The sequence below is a fragment of the Pituophis catenifer genome, unplaced genomic scaffold (assembly GCF_029215685.1).
Source record: "Pituophis catenifer annectens isolate HBS135680 unplaced genomic scaffold, rPitCat1.0.hap2 SCAF_16, whole genome shotgun sequence".
Lineage (NCBI taxonomy): Eukaryota > Metazoa > Chordata > Lepidosauria > Squamata > Colubridae > Pituophis > Pituophis catenifer.
The window spans coordinates 20,343,317-20,363,298 of NW_027256896.1; the positions used below are offsets into that span (position 1 = coordinate 20,343,317).

General features: G+C 50.9%; 1 protein-coding gene across 1 annotated transcript; it reads right to left on the bottom strand.

Moving 5' to 3' along the window:
- Positions 1-1,637: 1,637 nt before the first annotated feature.
- On the bottom strand, positions 1,638-8,291 carry UNCX (UNC homeobox). The gene is made up of 3 exons (XM_070955236.1): positions 8,006-8,291; positions 5,566-5,741; positions 1,638-2,672 (listed from the first exon to the last, which is right to left on the bottom strand). The coding sequence occupies exons 1-3, from the start codon at positions 8,289-8,291 to the stop codon at positions 1,638-1,640; spliced, it is 1,497 nt and encodes a 498-aa protein (XP_070811337.1).
- Positions 8,292-19,982: the final 11,691 nt, after the last annotated feature.

Below are 19,982 nucleotides of genomic sequence, written 5' to 3' on the forward strand. Positions count from 1 at the left end.
TGTTGTTGTTTTTTTTACTCTTATTATTATTATTATTTTTAGACCCAGCCAAGTTTGCTAATATATCTTTGGTGCAGCTGTCTTCCAACCCCCAAAGGTTCCCCAAGGACCCCCAACCCTATTAGAACAAATGCGTTCGCCTTTTGTATAAAGAGAGAAAGAGAGAGAGAGAAAGAAAAGGGGGCGAACATTTGCGGCGCCTGTCCTATTACGCGCGACATATGATCAATAGGCTGATAACGCCACAACATCAATATAAGCGACAGAACAATGAAACATATCATTGGACATCTATCTTAATATAGCCAGCTACAAGAGGACTGACAAAGGGGGGAGGGGGGAGAAGAAAAGAGGGAAGCTCGGCCCGGGAGGGGGCCGATGCCAGCCCCCTCATGAAAATTCCGGCCCACGTCTTCCCATCTCCGCTCCAATATGCGCGCCCACCTCCCTCAGCTACTGAGGCTATTATTTTCCAATTTCAATTTGACACCCCAGCCTTTCATGCTAATTCTATTATTGTAGGAAGTTTATGTGATTTCATATCACTAGAAATCGGTAATGTATAATAACCCTTTGGGCGAGAAAAGCGAATCCCCGCAGCCGCCAACGGGAAAATAATTACTTTCATATCAAAACGCACCAGGAGCTGGCCTGGTCCTTACAGCCTGAAGCTGCTAACCTCGTGTGGGGGGGTGGGGGGGGCGGGGAGGAGGAGGAGGAGGGGGGGTGAGAAAGGAGGTTAGGGGGAGTGACGGCGAGGCTGGCAAAAAAAATATATAGGAAAGGGGTGGCCTTCACGGAATATATTTGTTAAGCAATGAACCCGTGGAGGGCATAGCTAGAAACAAGCGTTAAAAGGTAGTCTTTTTTTAAAAAAAACAACACGTTTTTATTTATTTATTTAAACAAACCCCTCACTCCTTTTGAAGCTAAGCTTTCAAATCCAATCCAAAATTATCCTTCTCCCTCTCCCGTTTTAACCAGGAGGTTATTGTCGTTTCTTAAAAGGGGAGGGGGTATTTTATTTTTCTTTTCTTTCTTTTTTTTTTAAGCGAAGACGAAGTAAATGCCAGATCTGATTTTTAAACAGATTTTTATTTATCAAAAAAAAGTGTGTTATTTTTTCTCTTTTTTTTTTTTACATATATAAATATCTTTAAACATTTTTGCAATTTACAAGGTTTGAGGAGTCGCTGTTGTGTCTGGTTGGTTGAGGGGGATTTTTTTTTTTTTTTGAAAAAAAAAAAACAGTTTGCATTCAGGTCAAGTCCAGCTTCCGGCAAAGAAACCCCCTCCCCTCCCGCCTCTCGGAGCTTCTTTTGGGAAGGAAACCAAAGAGAATAAAAGAAAAAAAATGTTTTAAAAAAATCTCACCCTTTTAAAAATAAAAATCGGTCACCTGATTTCAAGAGGGCAAAGTTAGAACCTGGGAAAGTTTTTTTTGGGGGGGGAAGGAGGCGCGAAGAATGGAAAAACAGAGGTCGCGAACCGAGGGATGGACAGAATCTAGAAGGAAAAACTTTGGGAATGTGAGAAGTTTCGATTGATCCATTCGCCCCCCACCCCCACCCCCGCCCGCAAGGAATCTAGCAGATAAAGATGCTGATCTGGCCCCTCCCGCACCCCTCCCCCCCTTTCTAGTCCATATCCACCTCCTCACAGTCTAAACAGTTGGTCTCCGTTGCAGTCTCTCTCTCCGTCGTGCGGCAATCCGGATTGCCTTTGGCGTGGCCGGCCTCCTTGGGGGGCGACTTGGGGGCCGCCGATGGGCCGCTGCTCCCGTCCCCCTGGGAAGCCGAGTCGACGCCGTAGGGCGCGGGGGAGGCGGCCGAGGGGCAGGGGGCGGCCAGCGGCGAGGCCAGGACCTTCCTGGGCAGGGAGATGCCGCCGTCGCCCGGCGTGGAGATGGCGGCCGTGCTGCTGCTCTTGGGGGGCGCGGGGTCCGGGCTGGGGTTGGCGGCGGGGAGCGGGGAGCCTCGCTGGGGCGCCTCCTGGGCCGGGTTGCTCTTCAGGGCGGCCTGGGGCACGATGAAGCCCAGCGGCTGCGTGATGGGGTAGAGCAGAAAGTGGCCCTTGCCGATCAGGGTGCGCGCCGCGGGGGCGCAGGGGGCCAGGGCGGGCGAGAAGTCCAGCGCCGCTTTCCGCCGCGGCGGGGAGTCCGACAAAAGGCTCTCCACGCTGAAGGGGTTGAGCTTGGGGTAGCCGCCGGGCAGGGCAGGGGGCCCCGCGCACTCCGATCCTGACGGGCCCCCCGGGTGGTCCTTGGCGGCGCAGCGACCCGGGTAGAAAGCCGAGGCGGCGGCCGGGTCACAACCGCCGGGCAAGGGCCCGTGGTGGCCGCTGCTGGAGGGCGTCTTGCAGCCGTCGGGCGGGTCCGGGGAGAGGCCGCCGCCTCCCCCGCCTCCCCCGCCGTCGCTGTCGGAGCTCTGCGTGCTGCTGTTGACCGAGAGGCCGCTGGGCGAGTGGAGGCCGCGGGCCTGGCCTTTCAGCAGCTTCTTCTCGTGCTTGCGCTTCTTCTTCTCCATCTTCTCCAGCTCCTTGCGCGCGATCTCCTCGGGATCCATGGGCTCCCCGCTGCAGGTGGTGGGGTGCGAGTTGTGGGCCGGCCGGCCGGGACCCTTTTTAGTGTTTTCTTTCTTGCGCCACTTGGCCCGACGGTTTTGGAACCAGACCTGCACACCGGAGGAGAAGGAGAAGCTGTTAACAGCCGGGCTCCCTCTCCCCCCCCACACCTGGAGGCCGGGAGAGGGTGGGGGAGAAAGCCAGCTCGGGCCCTCCGCGCCTGGGGCTCGGTGGTTATGGGGGATGCAGGCGAGGCACTAAAAACCAGAGAATTAGTCCTTGGTATACGTGGCGGTCTGCGCGCCGCCTTTTGACTGATATTCGGAAGAAAACAAGGGAAGGGGGGTCTTGGTTTGGTGGGTTTTTTTTTTAAGAGACCGGGGGCTTCTACCCCACAAGCCAGAAAAGTTGGCGCAAGGCTGAGGAGGGAAGGCGAGGAGTTGAAAAAAGAAGAAAGCCAGGAGATCCAGATCAAAATATCAGAAGCCCCCCCCCCTTCCTGGTTCTTTCTTCCCTGTTCACAAGGATGGGGGGGGTTGGGGGAAACCGAGTTTATGCTTCTCCCCCCCCCCACTGCTTGCAAACAATCTGCTGGCATCTTTGGCCAGCAGCATCCTTTCTTTGCCCATTCCCCAAAGGAAGGATTTGGGCCTGATGCGCGATCCTATGTGTTCTCGATTTCTGCAACGGCTGGAGGCGGGGGAGGAGGGGGGTACATCTTAATTTAAAAAAAAAAATAATGAAAGGCCGCTGCCACAAGCGGGAGAGAGGCAGAAATTGCGCGGAAGGAAAAAGTCAGGAGTGGAGAACTTTATAGTAAGAGAAATCCGCGCGCAGCCACCTTCTCCTTTACGGAGCGGATAGCGGGAAGGGGGGGGGGGGGCTTCACCACAAAGGCCCGAGAGTTTGAGGACCCCCTAACAAACCACAAATTTAGGAAGGCGTGGAGGAGGAAAACCTTGGAGGAGAATAGGTCTCCTCGGTAGGAGCGCTTCTCTCGCTGGGTTTTCACCAGGCGGTGGCGGGGATTCAGCCCACCCGGCGTTTCCTCCGCAGTTCCAAGGCCGCCGCCGCCGCCGCCTCCTCCTGGCTAAGATTTGTTTGGGGAGGGGAAGAGGGAAATTGGGGAAGGAAAAACTCTGACCCCCGTCGGAGATCAAGGCTTGACGCCCCCTCTCCGAAAAACCAAAAGCCAACGTCCCGAAGGAATTGGCCATTTTTAGCAGCCCTCTTCCACTGTTTTAATTCCAATTTTAAACCCAATGAGATGGGAGAGAAAACGCAGAGATGACACGATTTTTAGCCTGGGGGGCTGGGGGAGGACGGGGAGTAAGCAGCTATCTCTGAGAGAAAAAAAATTGGGAGGAGAGAGAGAGAGAAAGGGATCTCAGAAGGGAGGTTGAGCGTCCATGATTTGACATAAGCTCTTCAACCGAATAGTCTCCTCTGAAAAATTTCAGTGTGGCTTTTTTTTTTTTAAATCACATATTTTTTTCTAAATCGTAACAACAATAAAAACAACCCTCCTACTCGGTCTTTCCCTCGCTCTTTCCCACTGCAATCCTCAACGGAGGAAACTTTTTTTAAAAAAAAATTAAATAAGCACGTTGGGCGGGGGAAAAAAAAGAACAACAATCTAAAAATCGTTCATTTAAATAATCAATTTTCCAAACCAAACCTCAATTTAAACGCCGGGAGAATTTCTGACCGTTGTTGCGTTATTTATTTTATTGTTTATTTTTAAGAAAAGGGGCGCGAGGGAAGGAGAGAGGTCTCTTCGATAGCTGGTTTTATTTCAGATTCTGATTTTTAGCCGTCCCCAAGGTAAAATCGGCTGGGCTGGGAGCTGATTGCAATTCCTAGTTGTTCGGGGTTTGTTTTTTTTTATAACTGCCTGGGTGTTAGCTTCCTCCAGCCCTTGTCAGGCAGAATTACTAATTATCGTATTAGAGGGGAAATCAAGGATCTTGACTTCAGTCAAAACCCTTGAACAGATTGGATAAAAGGATTTGGAAACAGAAGAGGTCAAAAGGAGGCAGGCAGGGAGGGTGGGCAGAAGTATTTTGTAAATACACTTTTTTTAGACAAGGCCTGCTTGGATTAATCGGAACCTTACTAGTGGGAAAAGGCAGAGCATTGGGCAATATTTCGTTTCCTTTTTTGCATTTTATTTTACGCGTCTTCCAACGGGCTCCTGAGATGCATTTCAGGGAGGGCGATATCGCCTCGTTAGGGGTATCTTTCTGATTTTAGGCTTGGAATTTCATGCCAGGGGCCTTCGGTTCCTGGCTTTGTGCGGGGAGGGGAAATCCTGGAGGGGCTTTGCCAAGTTGAGAGAGCCCACCCCTCCTTCCGCCAGCCTTCCAAATTCAAACCTTGGGTTCTTGAACCCAATTAATTGGTCCCTTTGAAGCTCGAGTGGGGTGGAGTATTAAAAGCAGCGCAGAGGCGATGCGTTTGCGGGTGGGTGCGTAAGTAAGGAGAAAGGGCCGAGGAATGGAATGAAGTCACAGGGGGGGAGGGGGGAACCCAACAACAGCGTGGATTTAAAAACACCCCAGGATTTATCACTTCATGCTTACAGCCCTCTATCCCAGCCGGCCGCCCCCCCCCCTCCTTCACAAATCCAAAATGCTACATTTATCATATCAGGACTTTTGCAGAGATTTCAAGCCGATTCGTTTGATGCAAATAGTGGCTTTGTGTATTTTTTGGAGAGGGGGAGGAAATGAGAGGGAAAATAACCCCGAGAATTGCAAATTCGCCTCCTCCCTGAAGGAAGAGGCGCGGACGGTGTCAATCCGCAGGCCTCGAGTAGGGGATTCGGAGTCGGAGAAGCGTCGGAGCGACCGCAGCTTCTCCGCCTCGGCCGGGGCCTGACTCGGCGGCCGTTGGCGAAGACGGAGGAGAGGCAGGCCTGCTTAGTCCCGGGCGACGTGGCGGACGAGGCTTCCCACACAGCCCTGGGCGGCGAGGAAAGGGGCAAGCGGCAGCCCGGTTTACCTGCACTCGCGACTCCACCAGATCCAGGCGCAAAGCGAGGGCTTCCCGCATAAAGACGTCGGGATAATGGCTTTCGTTAAAGGCTTTCTCCAACTCTTCCAGCTGCCAACCCGTAAAATTCGTCCGGGTCCTTCGTCTCTTGCACCCGGGACTTTCCTTGTCCGGATCCACTGAGTCTGGGGAGGGAAAGCAGAAAGGGAGCTAAAGGAAACGAAGCTGAACCCCCCCCCCCATCCCTCCGGTCGTTAGGAATCTCCTTAAAAGCGTTTCCACGCAGGAATATTTTCAAAACGTCCAGTCATGGGGGAAACAGATATGTATGTGTGTATGTATGTATGTATGTATATATATATATTTAACAAAAAAACCCACCCCTCCAATCCCAATGCGAATTCATCTGCCCCACATCTAAACGCTTCCCTTCTTTCCCCCTTTTATTTTATTTATTTTATTTTAGAAAAAAAATTATATTGCCGCCTATTCGCCCAGGGCGACTCAAGGCTTTTTGGCTCCTAAAAGCGCCTTCTTTGGAGACAAAAGCGGCTGTTTAAAAGTAGATTATTATTCAAAGTGGAAAGGGGGGGGGATTGGGAATTAATGGGGAATAACAAACAGGCAGACGCTGCCGGTTCGCCCGTCTTCCTTAAAGGGGATTTCGCTCTGACGTTGGGTTTTTTTTTCTCTCCTTAGAGGTAGCCCCCCCACTTGAAAGCTCAGTTATTTGGGGAGGGGGTCTCGGACGCGTGTTTAAATTGGCACGTGCCTCGTCGTCTCGCCCTTTCCCCCCCCCCCTTTCAGGTATAAAGTTCAAGAAAGCGCCTTTGCTTAAATCAAAGTTTAATAATGGACTTTGCGGGGAATCTGGAGAAGTCTGGCATCAAAAGGCTGTTTCCTGCGGAGGGCTGCAGGCTTGGGGAAAAGAAAAAGGAGAAGGGAAGCCATCAGCCACCAGATTTAAGATTCCTGAGCCTTTGGGTAGAACTTCAGATAGCTCCACCGCCAAGCACGGTTGTCAGAGAATAGTAATAATTAATCAGAAGTGGACAAAAATGCCGGATTCTGTGGTGATATGTGTAACACCATCAAACATCCAGATTTCCCTAACCCAGGTCCTTGGAAAAGGACTAGATAGGTAGGGCAGAAATGCAAAATCCAGTCTGAACATCTGGCTGACTGTGATAATAATAATAATAATAATAATAATAATAATAATAATAATAATAATAATAATAATAATAATAATAATAATAATAATAATAATTTGCAGGGGGGGAAACACCTTACTCAGAACTGCCTATATACTCAGAGGTTACCATAACAGCTCTTAAATCCTGGATTAGGACTTGAACTGTTATGTTTTACCAATCCCAGACTCTGAATGGAAGATGAACCAATAATAATAATAATAATGTTAATAGCTCTTAGGTCCATTTGGTTAGGACAATTTTTAACTGTTAAGTTTTTACCGGTCCCAGACTGTGAATCGAATTGAAGATTAAATCTTAAATAATAATAAAGCATAATAATTCCTCTAGAAAAGCCTTTTCGCGCAGAGGCTTTCGGGGGTCTCTACAAAGCTGCCCTACCTCCAAAGGCCTGGTCGCCATCCCCCCCCCACACACACAATTGTCTGTTTAGACAGGGGAGCGCCCCCCCCCCCACGACAGGATCCCAGCACTCGGTTGAGGGGTCGCGTGGGAACCAAAATCCCAGCCTCTATTCTTTCCTCCTGCGCGGTGGGTCTCTAAATAAACGCCTCCCCACCTTTGAAGTCGTTATTGTGTTAGCCAGGCTCCCTAAACTCATCTCCTGCCGTTACACACGACTCCCCCCCCCCAGACCCCACCAGACACACTTCAAAGATGCTCAGGGAAGATCTCCCAGCCTCTCCCCCACCCCCACAACAGATTCCAGGGGAGAAGATTCCGTGGGACTCTCGCAGGAGCGATCTTGCCTGGACCAGGTGGATAGGACCTTCTTTATTCCTCTCTGTCTCTCCCCCCCCACCCCATCGCGACCCCTCCCCAAGGACCCCTTTCCCTGCTCGGCCCAACTTTCAGGGTTTCGCAGAGGGAGCGTTTCTGCTTCGAAGAAGCCCGAATGCGGGGGGCGGGAAGCGGGGGGGCGTGTGGGGTGGGAGGCCGGACTGCAAAGCCTGGCCAACAAAGGCCGCTCTCTAAGCCCCCCTGCCCAGCTCCCGTTCAGACAAGCCGAGGGTTGAAATGCCGGGTTAGTGGACCGTAGCCCCTGTCCCCCTCCTCAAAAGCAGCTGTCAACTTCAAACACCCCCCCCGCATTTCCTCCATCCTCTTCCTCCTCCCCAGGCTGCAAAGCCTGTTCCCCCCCCCCCCTCAACCCTCGGAGGAGCCCTCCCCCCTGGCTTCGACCTAGGCCGCTGGCTTGGCAGGCAGGGAGGCGAAAGCGGGCGGCGGCCACTCACCGGTCAGCTTGAAGGGCTGAGCATCCCCGTTGACGCCGCAACCGGAGGGGAGCAGCGGGTTGGGGTTGACTACCGAGGCGGCGGCGGCGGCGGCGGCAGCGGCGGCGCAGGAGCCGTTGAGTAATCCGTCGATGGAGAAGGGGACCGAGGCGGCGGCGGCGGCGGCGGCGGCGGCCTGGAGCTGGTGGCCGGCCAGCTCGTAGACGTGGGGGGGTCCGATGGGGTAGGGGAAGCCCACCATGCCGCCGAACTGGGCATGGGGGTGCTCGAGGAGGCGGCTGTCCATGCTGGAGCGGGGCCCGCGGGCGCTCAGCGCAGCTGCTGCCGCCACCGCCGCCGGAGGAGCGCGGGGGTGGCGGCGGCGAGGCGGTGGCGCAAGGCGGCCCGCCCGGGCGTTTTAACTTTAGCACCGGCAGGCCTCCTCATCATTAGGCTCAGGCCCGGGGAATTTGGGACCAATAAGGAGCAGGCATCGGGGCTGACGTCAGAGGCGGGCCGGACGGGCGAAGGGGGGGGGGGCTGGGTTGAGCGGGCGAAGGGGGGTGGGGGGGAAGCCGACCGTTTTCCATATCGATTGCTAATTATACCTGACATCCACCCTCAATAAACAATATCACAACTGTCACAACAAGACAAGGAGAAGCCGGGGAGGGGACGGCGGGGGGTGTCTCTCTTTGATAAGAACTCCGGCCCCCAAGGGAGGGGGAGGGAGGGCGCAGAGGACAGCCCGGGCCAAACCGGAGGAGGAAAGCGGGCGGGGGGCGACGGGGGGGCCGGGGGGCGCGCCCAGAGAGGATCCGTGAAGAACTTCAGAGGCTGAGAACGGGGATCTCCCAAACCCTCTCGCAGCATCCCGCGTTCCGTGCGGCCCCCGACCCCCAAATCACTAATAGATTTCCCTGCGTGGTGGAAGGAGGGCCGCTCTCCTCCTCCTCCTCCTCCTCCCCCCCCCCACCTCGCCGTCTTCTTCCTCGTCTCCCCCAGAAACGTCCCCATTCCTCTGAACCTTTTAAAGTGCTGTTGCTCCAATTACAGAGAGACGTTGAGCGGCAAATAGACTGATCCAATAATAGGAGATTCATCATCCTTCTTTCCAGGCCTGTCACGATGAATTTAAAACTACAAGCCTTTTCATCTCCTCTCAGGCTTCTCTCCCTCTCTCTCTCTCTCTCTCTCCCCCTCCCTCCCTCCCTCCCCCGCCTCTCTCTGCAAAGAGGAAGAGGAAGGAGAAGGGGCGCGAATTGGAAAAGCTAAAAAATTACGGGTTAGCTGGAGCAGAAAGAAGGGGTGCGAGTGGGTAGGGGGTGCATATCTCTATCTATCTATCTATCTATCTATCTATCTATCTATCTATCTATCTATCTATCTATCTATCTATCTATCTATCTATCTATCTATCTAATATATATCAGCACCATCAGGTCGTATCAATCAAAATAATAATTAAAGGTTTCTCCCCCACGCATCCCTAGAGAAAGTAAAATCACACACGTACTAAATTATGAATGGGCCAGAGGGTCCCTAATTAAAAAACAAACGGCGATTTGGCAAAAGAGCATGACTCATATTTCGGGCTCTGTGTGTGTGTGTGTGTGTGTGTGTGTGTGTGTGTGTGTGTGTGTGTGAGAGAGAGAGAGAGAGAGAGAGAGAGAGAGGAGAGAGAGAGAGAGAGAGAGAGAGATGCATGAATATAATTATAGAGATGCACATAGAAAGACCCGCGCGTATCCAAAGGCACCTCTCCGCATTCAAACCCGCGCAAACCCTCTCTAAAGCGCCCCCATCCACACGCACATTTTACCCAGAGGAAAAAAAATCTGACAACCGGGCGAGTATGTCTGAACTCAACAAGCAGAAAAGCGCGGGGCCAGCAGGCCAAATTAAGTTCCCTGGGCCGAAAGAGAGATCCCGCAAGGAAAAAAAAAAAAAAGCTTTTCAGGTGCCTCGGGAGGATCCCAGGCCCTGCAGGAGGAGGGCTCGCTGCGGGAGGCCGAAGAAGACCGGGGCTAAGGCAGAGCCTGGGTGGGGGGAGGGGGCTTCCTTGGGAAACCTGACCCCTGTCCGACAAGCCAGAAGGTGGCTATTGTAGTCGGGTCAGTTTAGAGCCAGCCAGCGGCTCCCGCAAACGCCGAAGCGCACTGGCGGCACAAATCTGCGAGGCAGCGGTGTCTTACAAGCCCATGCCTTGGGGGAGTGGGGAAAGTTTACGGGGACCCCACTTTCCTGGGCGCGCTTTCCTCTGCTGTTGGGTGCCGTTGGTGGGCGGCCTGGGAAGCGAATCCAAAGCCTTTCCAGGGCGATTCCGAAGGCGCAGCATCTGCTGGGGGAGCTTCGGCCTAGATGCCAGGGTGGGCAGCTTCTTTCCGGGTCCCCCTCTCCCCAAGCGTTCCCGCGCCGATCAGGGCGAGTGGTCTCCGGCTGCTGATCCAGGTAAACTCCGTGCGTAAAAGTTTAGGAGTCCTTCTCCCGGGGGTGGGGAGGCGCGCGCCGGACGTCCACGAAAAAAAATGTCACCAGATGAGGTCTAACCCCCACCCCATCCCAAGAGACCACCCCTGGCAAGCCGAGGGCTCCTGCCCTTTGAGACGGACGTCTGGCCAGAAGCTCTTCTGGAGGGAGCGAGGCAAAGGATGGGGCCAGGCGCAGCTCGCGGCTGGCTGGCCCTTTCCTCTCCTCGCCCCCGCCGGGCTCCCCGCAAGATCAGTAGGACTTAACTGGCCAGTCGGCCGCGTGCAAAAGAGCCCCGGGATAAAAAAGCGAGCATCCCCGCACCTCAATCCCCCTACAGGGAAAGGAAACGGGGCTCGCTTCCCCCTCCCAAATAAACTGAGCGCGCGGCGCCCCAAGCTCGCCGTTTGGCCGTCCAGAGCTTAGCTCTTTCGTCCTCCTCTCTTCTGGGGGTCTTTCTCGAGGTGAAACCCTCTCCGGCTAAATTTAGGATCTGCCGCCCTCCTTTCAAAAGCGGCCGCGTCTAAAATCTGGTGCTTTTCCTTAAGCCCAAAAGCTAGAAAATGAGGTGACCGAAAGGTGTCAATTGCGCCTAAAACGCGCGTCTCTTCTTCAGATCTAATCCCAAATTCCCTAACCTGTCTGGACCTTCTTTTCAGGTTAATAATAACAAGAATATTTCTGCTTTTCTAAGTGACTTTTTCTTTTAAAAAATAGCAAGAAGAGGAAAATCTGAAGACGACACAGCCGTCTCCTCTTTTTATTTATTTTCAAAACTTCCTGTCTCTTTTCAAACTTCAGATCCCTATTGGCCTTTTCGAAGTTTTCAGGGAGAACCCGAATCGCCTCTCCGGAAACATATTTTTAGGGGACCTTTTGCTCCAAATATCAGGATCCACGTGGATAGCGCACTCGGGGTCACAAAGAGAGGTATTTGAGCGGTTGCGCGGATCAGACCGGCAGGTTTCAATTCGGAGTAAAGAACGGAACGAAAAGCCTAATCCGAATTGCCCTTGGATTCCCTGTGCCACTGAATATCCTACGAGGAGCCGAAGGTTTTCTCCCTTCCTTTTCGGCCCTAACTGAAAGCTAAAATAAAAAATAAAATAAAATAATAAATAAAATAAGATAATAAATAATAAAATAATAAAATAAAATAAAATAAAATAAAATAAAATAAAATAAAATAAAATAAAATAAAATAAAATAAAATAAAATAAAATAAAATAGCAATTTAGACGGCCGACACTTTCCCGCAGCCCCGCCCCTTGCCCACCTCAAGGGAGGGGAAGAAAAAGATAGGTAGTTACTAATTCCGGGGTGAGAGGCCAAGGGTTCCCCTTTTCAACATAATTTAATTTCTTTCTCTATAAATACTAAATGTAAACTGTAGCCACTGAAGCAAGTTTTCGCCTGTAGCAATAAAACCTTCGTTTTCTGTCGGATTTCAGGACGAGGAATGCCAAAGGAACGTGGGTTTGAATACAAAGCGGTAATCAATCCTGCCCACGAATAAAAGGGGGGGGTTGGTTCCCCCCTCCCCTCTTTCCCCCTCCCTCCCGCTCGCTTCTGCCTCTCTTTTATTATAATGAATTAATTCGACTTTATTTATCCCATTTTCTGGAGCTGACAGAATGTTAATTTGAGTTGAAATTTCTCTCGCCTCTCACTCTCTGACCTTTGGCCTCAGGCTGGCGTGTTGTAATAACCTGAATCTTTCAACAGAAGCCCTGATAATTGTTACCTTATTAGCATGCAAATTGTTTAATTAATATTATTATGGAGAAGCATACAATCCGTCCGTCACTTGACCTCCAGAGCAAGTCCACGTAGCAACCAGCTCCGCGCATTTCAATGGACACATTTCAAAATCGACTTTGCATATATATATATATATATACATACACACACACACACACACACACACACACACACTTCTCTCCCTCTCTCTCTCTCTCTCTCTCTCTCTCTCTCTCTCTCTCACACACACACACACACACACAGGGAGAGAGATACACATGAATCTTTTTCCTTCTCTTTTCTTTCCAGGCTCCTTGTTGAAGTTCAAATAATAATGACGATGGCGATAAAAATAATAATAATCTCTTAAAATGCTTGAGAAGAATCTTTCAGGGGGGGAGGGAGAGAAAGAGAGAGAGAAAAGGGGGGGACCCTTTGATCCCACTCTTTCTTGATATCTTTTCATACCGCCACTCTATCTTCAAACAGAGAAAGAAAAAAGAAAAAGAAAGAAAAAAGAAAAAAGCTGGGCGCGCACAAATGAGCGAAATGGTTTTATTCTTTTCTCCCTTTATTTTTTTTTTTAATGTGATGGGGGGTTTTTTTTTCTTTCTTTCTTTTTTCCGACATCAAAATTTTTCATAATTGCTTCCATGCCAATAGAAACAGCGGCTTTCAAGGCAACCGATTTTCGTGGTTGTTCTTGTAAAGCTGGATTGGAGGCAGCAGCGCAGTGAGACAAGGGGGGGAGGGTTGCGGGGGGGGGGGGGGGCGGAGGGAGGAAAAAAGAATAGCAGCCCTTGACATGCAGTCCTGGGAGACGTCGCATTTAAATCTCTTTTTCTATAGCCGAGTGACATTGTCAGATGCTAGCTTTAATTAACTTGATAATAAGACGTACAAGGCGCGCATTCGGGACGCCAAACGCTCCCCTCCATCCATATATATAAATTATTATATATATATATATATATATATATATATATATATATATATATATATATATATATATATATATATATATATATATATATATATATATATATATATAATTCATATAATATATATATTCATTCTGAAGGGCTTTATCTTACAGAGAACAACTTCGGCAGGATCTGGGGCTCCTTCCTTGCAAAGCTGGAAGAGCCCCCACCTCAAAGTCTCCTGCACCCCATACCCACCCACCCCTTCCCCAAAAAAACAATAATCTCCTTCGCTCGTCCCGGGCTGAAACAAAACGCCGGACAAAGAAAAGTCAAAGCGGGCTGGGAAGACAGAGGGGGGGAGGGGGCGCTGGGTCTGTACCCCACCCTACCCTCCTCCGTCTCGGCTGCCCCATCTCGAAGCGGCGGAAGACTCTTTAAGGGCGCGTGGCTGCTCCGGTTTGAAGTGGGGGAATCTCCCCACGTGCCGGATAAACACATCCGGGCCGGTGGGTGGGTGGGTGGGTGGGTGGGGGAGACCTCTTTTAGGACCTGGGCGAGTCTCACCCGCGGTCCGTTGCTGGAGCGGTGGGTGGGGGGGGCGCAGCCCCTGCTTGCCGCCTCTCTTTTCAAAGGCGAGACCCCTCTCTAATGAAAGCCTTGTGGGAGGGGGAGCTCAGACAAGGCTATTTTTGCGTGGAAACACCTCCGGGCTGGGGTGGGGGGTCCCGGGTAGGGATCCGGCGCTCACCTCCGCAGCGAGGCTCCTGGTGGTGCGGACGCGCGAGGCAAGCGGGAGTGAAGCGCTCTCGCCGCCAGCCCTCCACGCGTTTCCCGCCTGTGAAATCCAGAGAGAACCGGGGGGGGGGGGTGAGTTTTACGTTTGAGTAGAGAGGAACGACGGCCCTTTCCTTCCCTTCCTTGTTTTAATCATAGGCTGGTGGGGTTGTCCTCTCTTTGGGGGCGAGCCTACCTCACCGGGTTGTTGAGAAGGGGAACGAAGGAGACAATAGAAGAAGGGAGATTCCTGCCCCGAGGGGATTACAGTGGGCAAGTCTCAGGCCAGGCAAGAGAGGGGGGCAGCCGAGCCATGCCAGCCCCCTCCCCGAGGATCAGGGGGTCCTTTGAGAACCCCCATCTTGGATCTCTGTAGATCTCTGACCAACCACCACCTCCAACAACCCCGGGATCATTCTGGATCGAAGACAAGCAAAGATTAAAGTCTATAGAGGAGAGAGAGAATGGAACCCCTCCCCTGCCCTGCCCCCATATTCACATGCACACACCAAAAAAGCAGCAAAACAATTTTGTTTGGGCACTTAGCTTGTCTGCACCGGACAGCGGGGCTGTATCTTGTGGCGGTGAATTCCAGCAGCTCAGATTTAAGAGAAAAGCTTCCTTCTGGTTTCCCTGGGGGAGGGGGGGGAAGCAGCAGTTGGCCCTTTACTCTGAGCCCCTGGAGAAATGATTTATGATGATAAATTGAGATGAGGGGTTGGTTGGCCAGCCTGAGAAGTTTAGACTGGATTTGGCCATTTTTATCCACCTATTCGAGTCCTCCCCAAAGAGCCTGGGACAGGCAGAGGTGCATGTTTCGCTATTGTTATTATTATTAACAATGATAATATTGTTAATGGTAGTTGGAGAGTTCTTGAAATTAGCTCTTGCAAATGAAGAACTGTGCACAGCAGGAATGAATTCCCCAATGTGTTTAGGAGACCAGGCAAAGATGCAGCAGACACCCCCCCCCAAAAAAATATATTTTTACTTCCTGGGCGATCATCAGGCCCCTCAACTCAAAGATGGGGCCTGCCCCACACCCATTGTTCTTTTGGCCTTGGAGAGCCCCTAGGGCTAGGCCAGGGGCTGGCAACCTTAAACATTCAGAGAACCATTTGGATCTGTTTCCCACAGAAAAGAAAACACCGGGAGTCACAAAAACTCTTCCCGTGCCTGACTATTTCCTGAGCGGCCACAAAACTAGCAGATGTAGTTGAATTCAATGTTCTGTTTTCTTCTGAAACTTTTCTTTTCTTGGATTTATCCATGGGTGGCCTACTGGGGGTCGAAAAGCTTAATAAATTGAGCATCGCTGGGTGTCGCACATTGGCGGTTGTGACGCATATTTTGAGCGACAGGGAGCCACAGATGAAAGAGCCACATGCGGCTCCAGAGTTGCAGGTTGCTGACTCCTGGCCTAGGCCCTTGGAGATAAGTTTGCTTTCACTCAGCGTAGAGACAGTGAAGATGGAATCACCCAAGCCTTTGGCTTCCTCTGCTGGGTGAACCCAGCCAATTCTGACCCGCAATTAAACCATGGTTTATGTTCTAGTAGGGCCCCAGCTAAGTATCGCTTAGTAACTGGTAGTAGGGCTCTGGCAGGCAATTTAGGGGTGGCCTGGAGCCTCCCAAGGTTGTGAGGAAGGAGAAGGAGATGATGGAAAGGGCCTCTTTTAAGGGAATGGATTTCTAATTGAAAATAAAAACGATAATTAATCATTCTTAGGTCCCAGGTTAGACTTGACTTATAAAGTTTCTACCAGTCAGACTATGAATCTACTTTAGATTACGTGACAAGAACCATATCATACATCGGGCAACAATACTGTACCTTTAGGATTATCAAACCACCTGGCTGAACTGTGCGATCAACCATCCTAATAACACAACACACCAATCCTGGTTAGATCCTGCCAAGCAATACCTGAAGGGCCCCCTCAATATTTGGAAAGTTTGAATCAGTGGTGAAATCCAATTTTTTTTTTTACTACCGGTCCTGTGGGCGTGGCTTGGTGGGCGTGGTATGGTGGGCATGGCAGGGGAAGGATACTGCAAAATCTCCATTCCCTCCCCACTCTTGGGGGAAGGATATTGCAAAATCCCCATTCCCACCCCACTCTGGGGCCAGCCAGAGGTGGTATTTGCCGGTTCTCCGAACTGCTCAAAATTTCTGCTACCGGTTCTCCAGAACCTGCTGGATTTCACCTCTGGTTTTAATGTATCTGACCCGAACGTCCTAATTTTACAATTAGCACCCTGTTAGGAAGGGCTTTAGGTTTTCAGAGGTTACTTTACTCATTCTGAGGTCCTGGGTTAGGATTTAAATGAGTAAGTTTGCCACCAATGTGTGAATTTAATTGTAAATGAACAATATCCTTATGAACCATAATAATAGAACTTGTTTAGAGCCTAATTTTTTTTTCAGGAGTCCCACTGACAATGGGCTTGAAAGCTGCAAGAGAGCAATAGATTGTCCATTCTTATTTATTTATTTATTTATTTATTTATTTATTTATTTATTTACCATGAATAAAGCCCCCAAGGGCCACAATTGACCTGCCTTTTGGTGTCTTAATGAATGCAGGAAGACTGGTAGTTATGAAGATCCTACAGTGCTTGGGCTCCCAACTCTGCACCATCCCATCCTGTGGCTGGAGCTTCCCAGCTTCCCAGCTCTCTCCATTCCTCGCAGGGGGGAGCCCGTCCCATCCGGGAAGGCCTGCAGCTCCCTGGAGAAGAGAGGGGAGGGGGCATGAATGAATAGGGGCTGGGTGAGAAGCAGCAGATCCATCAAAATCCTCCCAATGGTTTGCTTACAGGAATTGCTTCATTCCGGAACCGACTTCAACCTCCCCAGAATTGGGTGGACAGTGGTGGGGGTTGGCAGCTGTCTCACAATGTCCAATTCATTGAGTGGAGGGATCCCTGCCAACAGCACCCCCCCCCTGAAGAAGGCTGCCATCTCCATCATCCTTGGCTACAAACACACAAATACACATACAGACACACAGAGACACACGTCCCTGTGCCTTATTCTCAAGGTCTATAACAGGGGTCTCCAACCTTGGCAACTTTAAGCCTGGTGGACTTCAACTCCCAGAATTCCCCAGCCAGCTTGGAGAATTCCCCAGCCGGTTGGAAACCTCTGGTCTATAAGATGGAATTGATTCTACATTGGGTCAGTCGGTCTGTGGTTGAACTCAATGGGCATGAGTCTCGGTGGGAACTTGTTCAGCCAACAAGAGAAAGTTGTGAGGGCTGCACAGTGGGGGCCTGTGAGGGCCCTGGTGCTGAACTACAACTCCCAGCATCCCTTGCCAATGGCTCATGCTGGCAGAAGCTGCAGAGAGTTGTAAGGTCATTCTAGTGCAGGGCAACTTTCAAAAGGGTGACTTCACAGGGCTAAAAGTTGCCCAGGGGTGAAAAACTTGGCTCTAGAAGTTTGTAAGTTTCCTATTGCTCAGAACACACACACTGAGCTAACTTTGGCTTAGTTCAAAGCTGGTTATTATTGAAGGGGAGACCACTAGGAGATCCAAGGGCTTTGGGCCAGACTGGGAACTAAAAAGGGGGGGGAAAGGAAAGAACAGACACTTATTCCAGAAAAAGGCTATGGCACCCCCCTTCTCTACCGGAGTGGGGTTTGTGGAGGAGGAGGAGGAGGAGGAGGAGGAGGAGGAGGAGGAGGAGGAGGAGGAGAAGAAGAAGAAGAAGAAGAAGAAGAAGAAGAAGAAGAAGAAGAAGAAGAAGAAGAAGAAGAAGAAGAAGAAGAAGAAGAAGAAGAAGAAGAAGAAGAAGAAGAAGAAGAAGAAGAAGAAGAAGAAATAGTACTTATCCATTCAGTCAAGAAGAAACGGAAGGGGAAGCAGAGGAGGAGGAGGAGGAGGAGGAGGAGGAGGAGGAGGAGGAGGAGGAGAAGGAGAAGGAGAAGGAGAAGGAGAAGGAGAAGGAGAAGGAGAAGGAGAAGGAGAAGGAGAAGGAGAGGAGGAGGAGTCATTGGGAAAGATTCACTAGATGGGTGAAAGTGCCCAATCCAGTCTAAATATCTGGCTGACTGTGCAACCAGCCATAATGGAGGAATTGATTCTGCTAAGGGAATTGGTCTAAAAGGGACGGTGGGCTCTATAGAATGTCTCCTTTATTTGAACGGAGTTTCGGTGCCAGAGAGTATTTTCATGAGGTCATCGGACTTTCTTGCCCAGCCGCCTTGTGAGCCCGCCTGGCATCTGCGTGCACATAGGTTCATCCATACATCCAAGTTGCATTAGTTAAATAAATGGATGACTATCAACGCTGCCTTCTTGCTTTTCGACTACTGCCCCCTGTTAAATAATAATATTCAAAACCAACATGAGAGAATTATTTGTTTCCTCTCTCTCTCTCTCTCTCTTTTTTTTTTTTTTGGAGTTACGGCTCTGGTAAAAAGGGCCCCTAATCCAGACCCACGACCGTGAACATGAGGTTATATATTTCTTTTTTTAACAGGCATGTCGGACAAACTGTGTGGCCGAATGTTTAGTCTCCGGAGCTCCTGAAAAGGCCGCTCAGTGACAGCTCCGGGTCTCTAAAACACACGCTCAAAACTGTGCATTTGTTCATCCAGCCCAGCCTCTGGAAACATCCAGACCCAAATCAGTGCCACAGTGGGGCAGGAGTGGGTGGGTGGGTGGGGGACTGCCATCCATCCATGCCTTGTCTCTTTCTTTCTTTCTTTCTTCCCTCCCCGCCCAACATCCCAGGAGGAAAAAGAAAATATTATTTCCAGAATTCAACAACATGTTTTTCCACTGAAAAATGAGAGAGGTTCTGAGGTCTTTCCTTGGCCCTCTAAAAACCAGGTTTTTCCCAATGACTCCAGGGTCCAACCTTGAAGGTTTCCTTTCAGAGGACCTGATGGAAGGATGGAACAGATGGCCAGAAGAAAGGGTGAGGGTTGCCGGTGGAAATAACGGCAAAGGCAGGTCCCTGGAGGCAGGCGTGGGCTGTTGCAGGTTCGGGAGAACTTCTAGCTAAGATTCTGTGCAGTTCGGAGAATTCCCAAATCCCACTCCTGGCTGGCCCCGCCCATCCCACCCCGCCCCGTCCCTCCCAGGAGCCCCCACATGGCCCGTTTTGTATGCAGGTAAATGCAGGGCACGCACGGAGGCTCGGGGAGGGCAAAAAACAGGCCTACCGGAAGTTCGGGGAAGGCCAGAAACAGGCCCTATTTCCAGCCTTCAGAGGTTGGGAAGGCCATTTTCGCCCTCCTGGAGGCTCGTGGAAAGCCTCCGGAGCCTGGGGAGGGCAAAACGCCCCCCTCCCCCCCCATGGTACAGGAGGCTGAGTAGGCCGTGCCCACCATGGCCATGCCCACCCAGCAACCAGGCAGGGAACCCCTTGCTAAAATTTTTGAAGCCCACCTCTGCCTGGATGTACCTCCATAGTCAGAGATGGTCTATCTTAAAACAGCAGCATTGAAACTAGCGCAAGAACTGGTTGGGAGTCACTCTTTTTTTTTTTTTCCAGTGCCGTGGTAACTCAAATGGGCCACTCAACGAATGGTGGTCACGGACTATCTGTATTAGCCGGGATCACTCACTACTGAAAACCGTGGTTTGCGATTGCGGTAATGACATTGTCATAAAATGCTGAGTACATAAGTAAGTCCAGAATACCAGAAACGCCATCCAGGGGAACGTCAATTTCTTCTCCTTAACTTTAAAATCTAGGACTGGAAAGGAGAGGTGGGTTTCAATGAAATGTTAAAATGAGAAACGCCTTCATTGCAAAAACTGATGGACCAGTGGTGAAATCTGAACCAGTTTGCCACCCGTTTGCTGGCTGCGCATGCGTGCTGCACGCCAAACGCACGCTGCAAACACGCACTGTGCACGCATGCATGCACAGTACACACCAAAAGGAGGCTTGGGAAGGTAAGCAGAACAGCGAGGGGGAGGGATCAGCTATGCCGTGCGATTTAGATTCAGTAGAAAGCAGGATTTCCTGCTTTTTATTACTACCGGTTAGCCCAAACCGGTGTAAAGCAGTAGCATTTCACCACTGCGATGGACGGAAATGCAGAGTTTCTCCTCCTCAGGAGACACTGA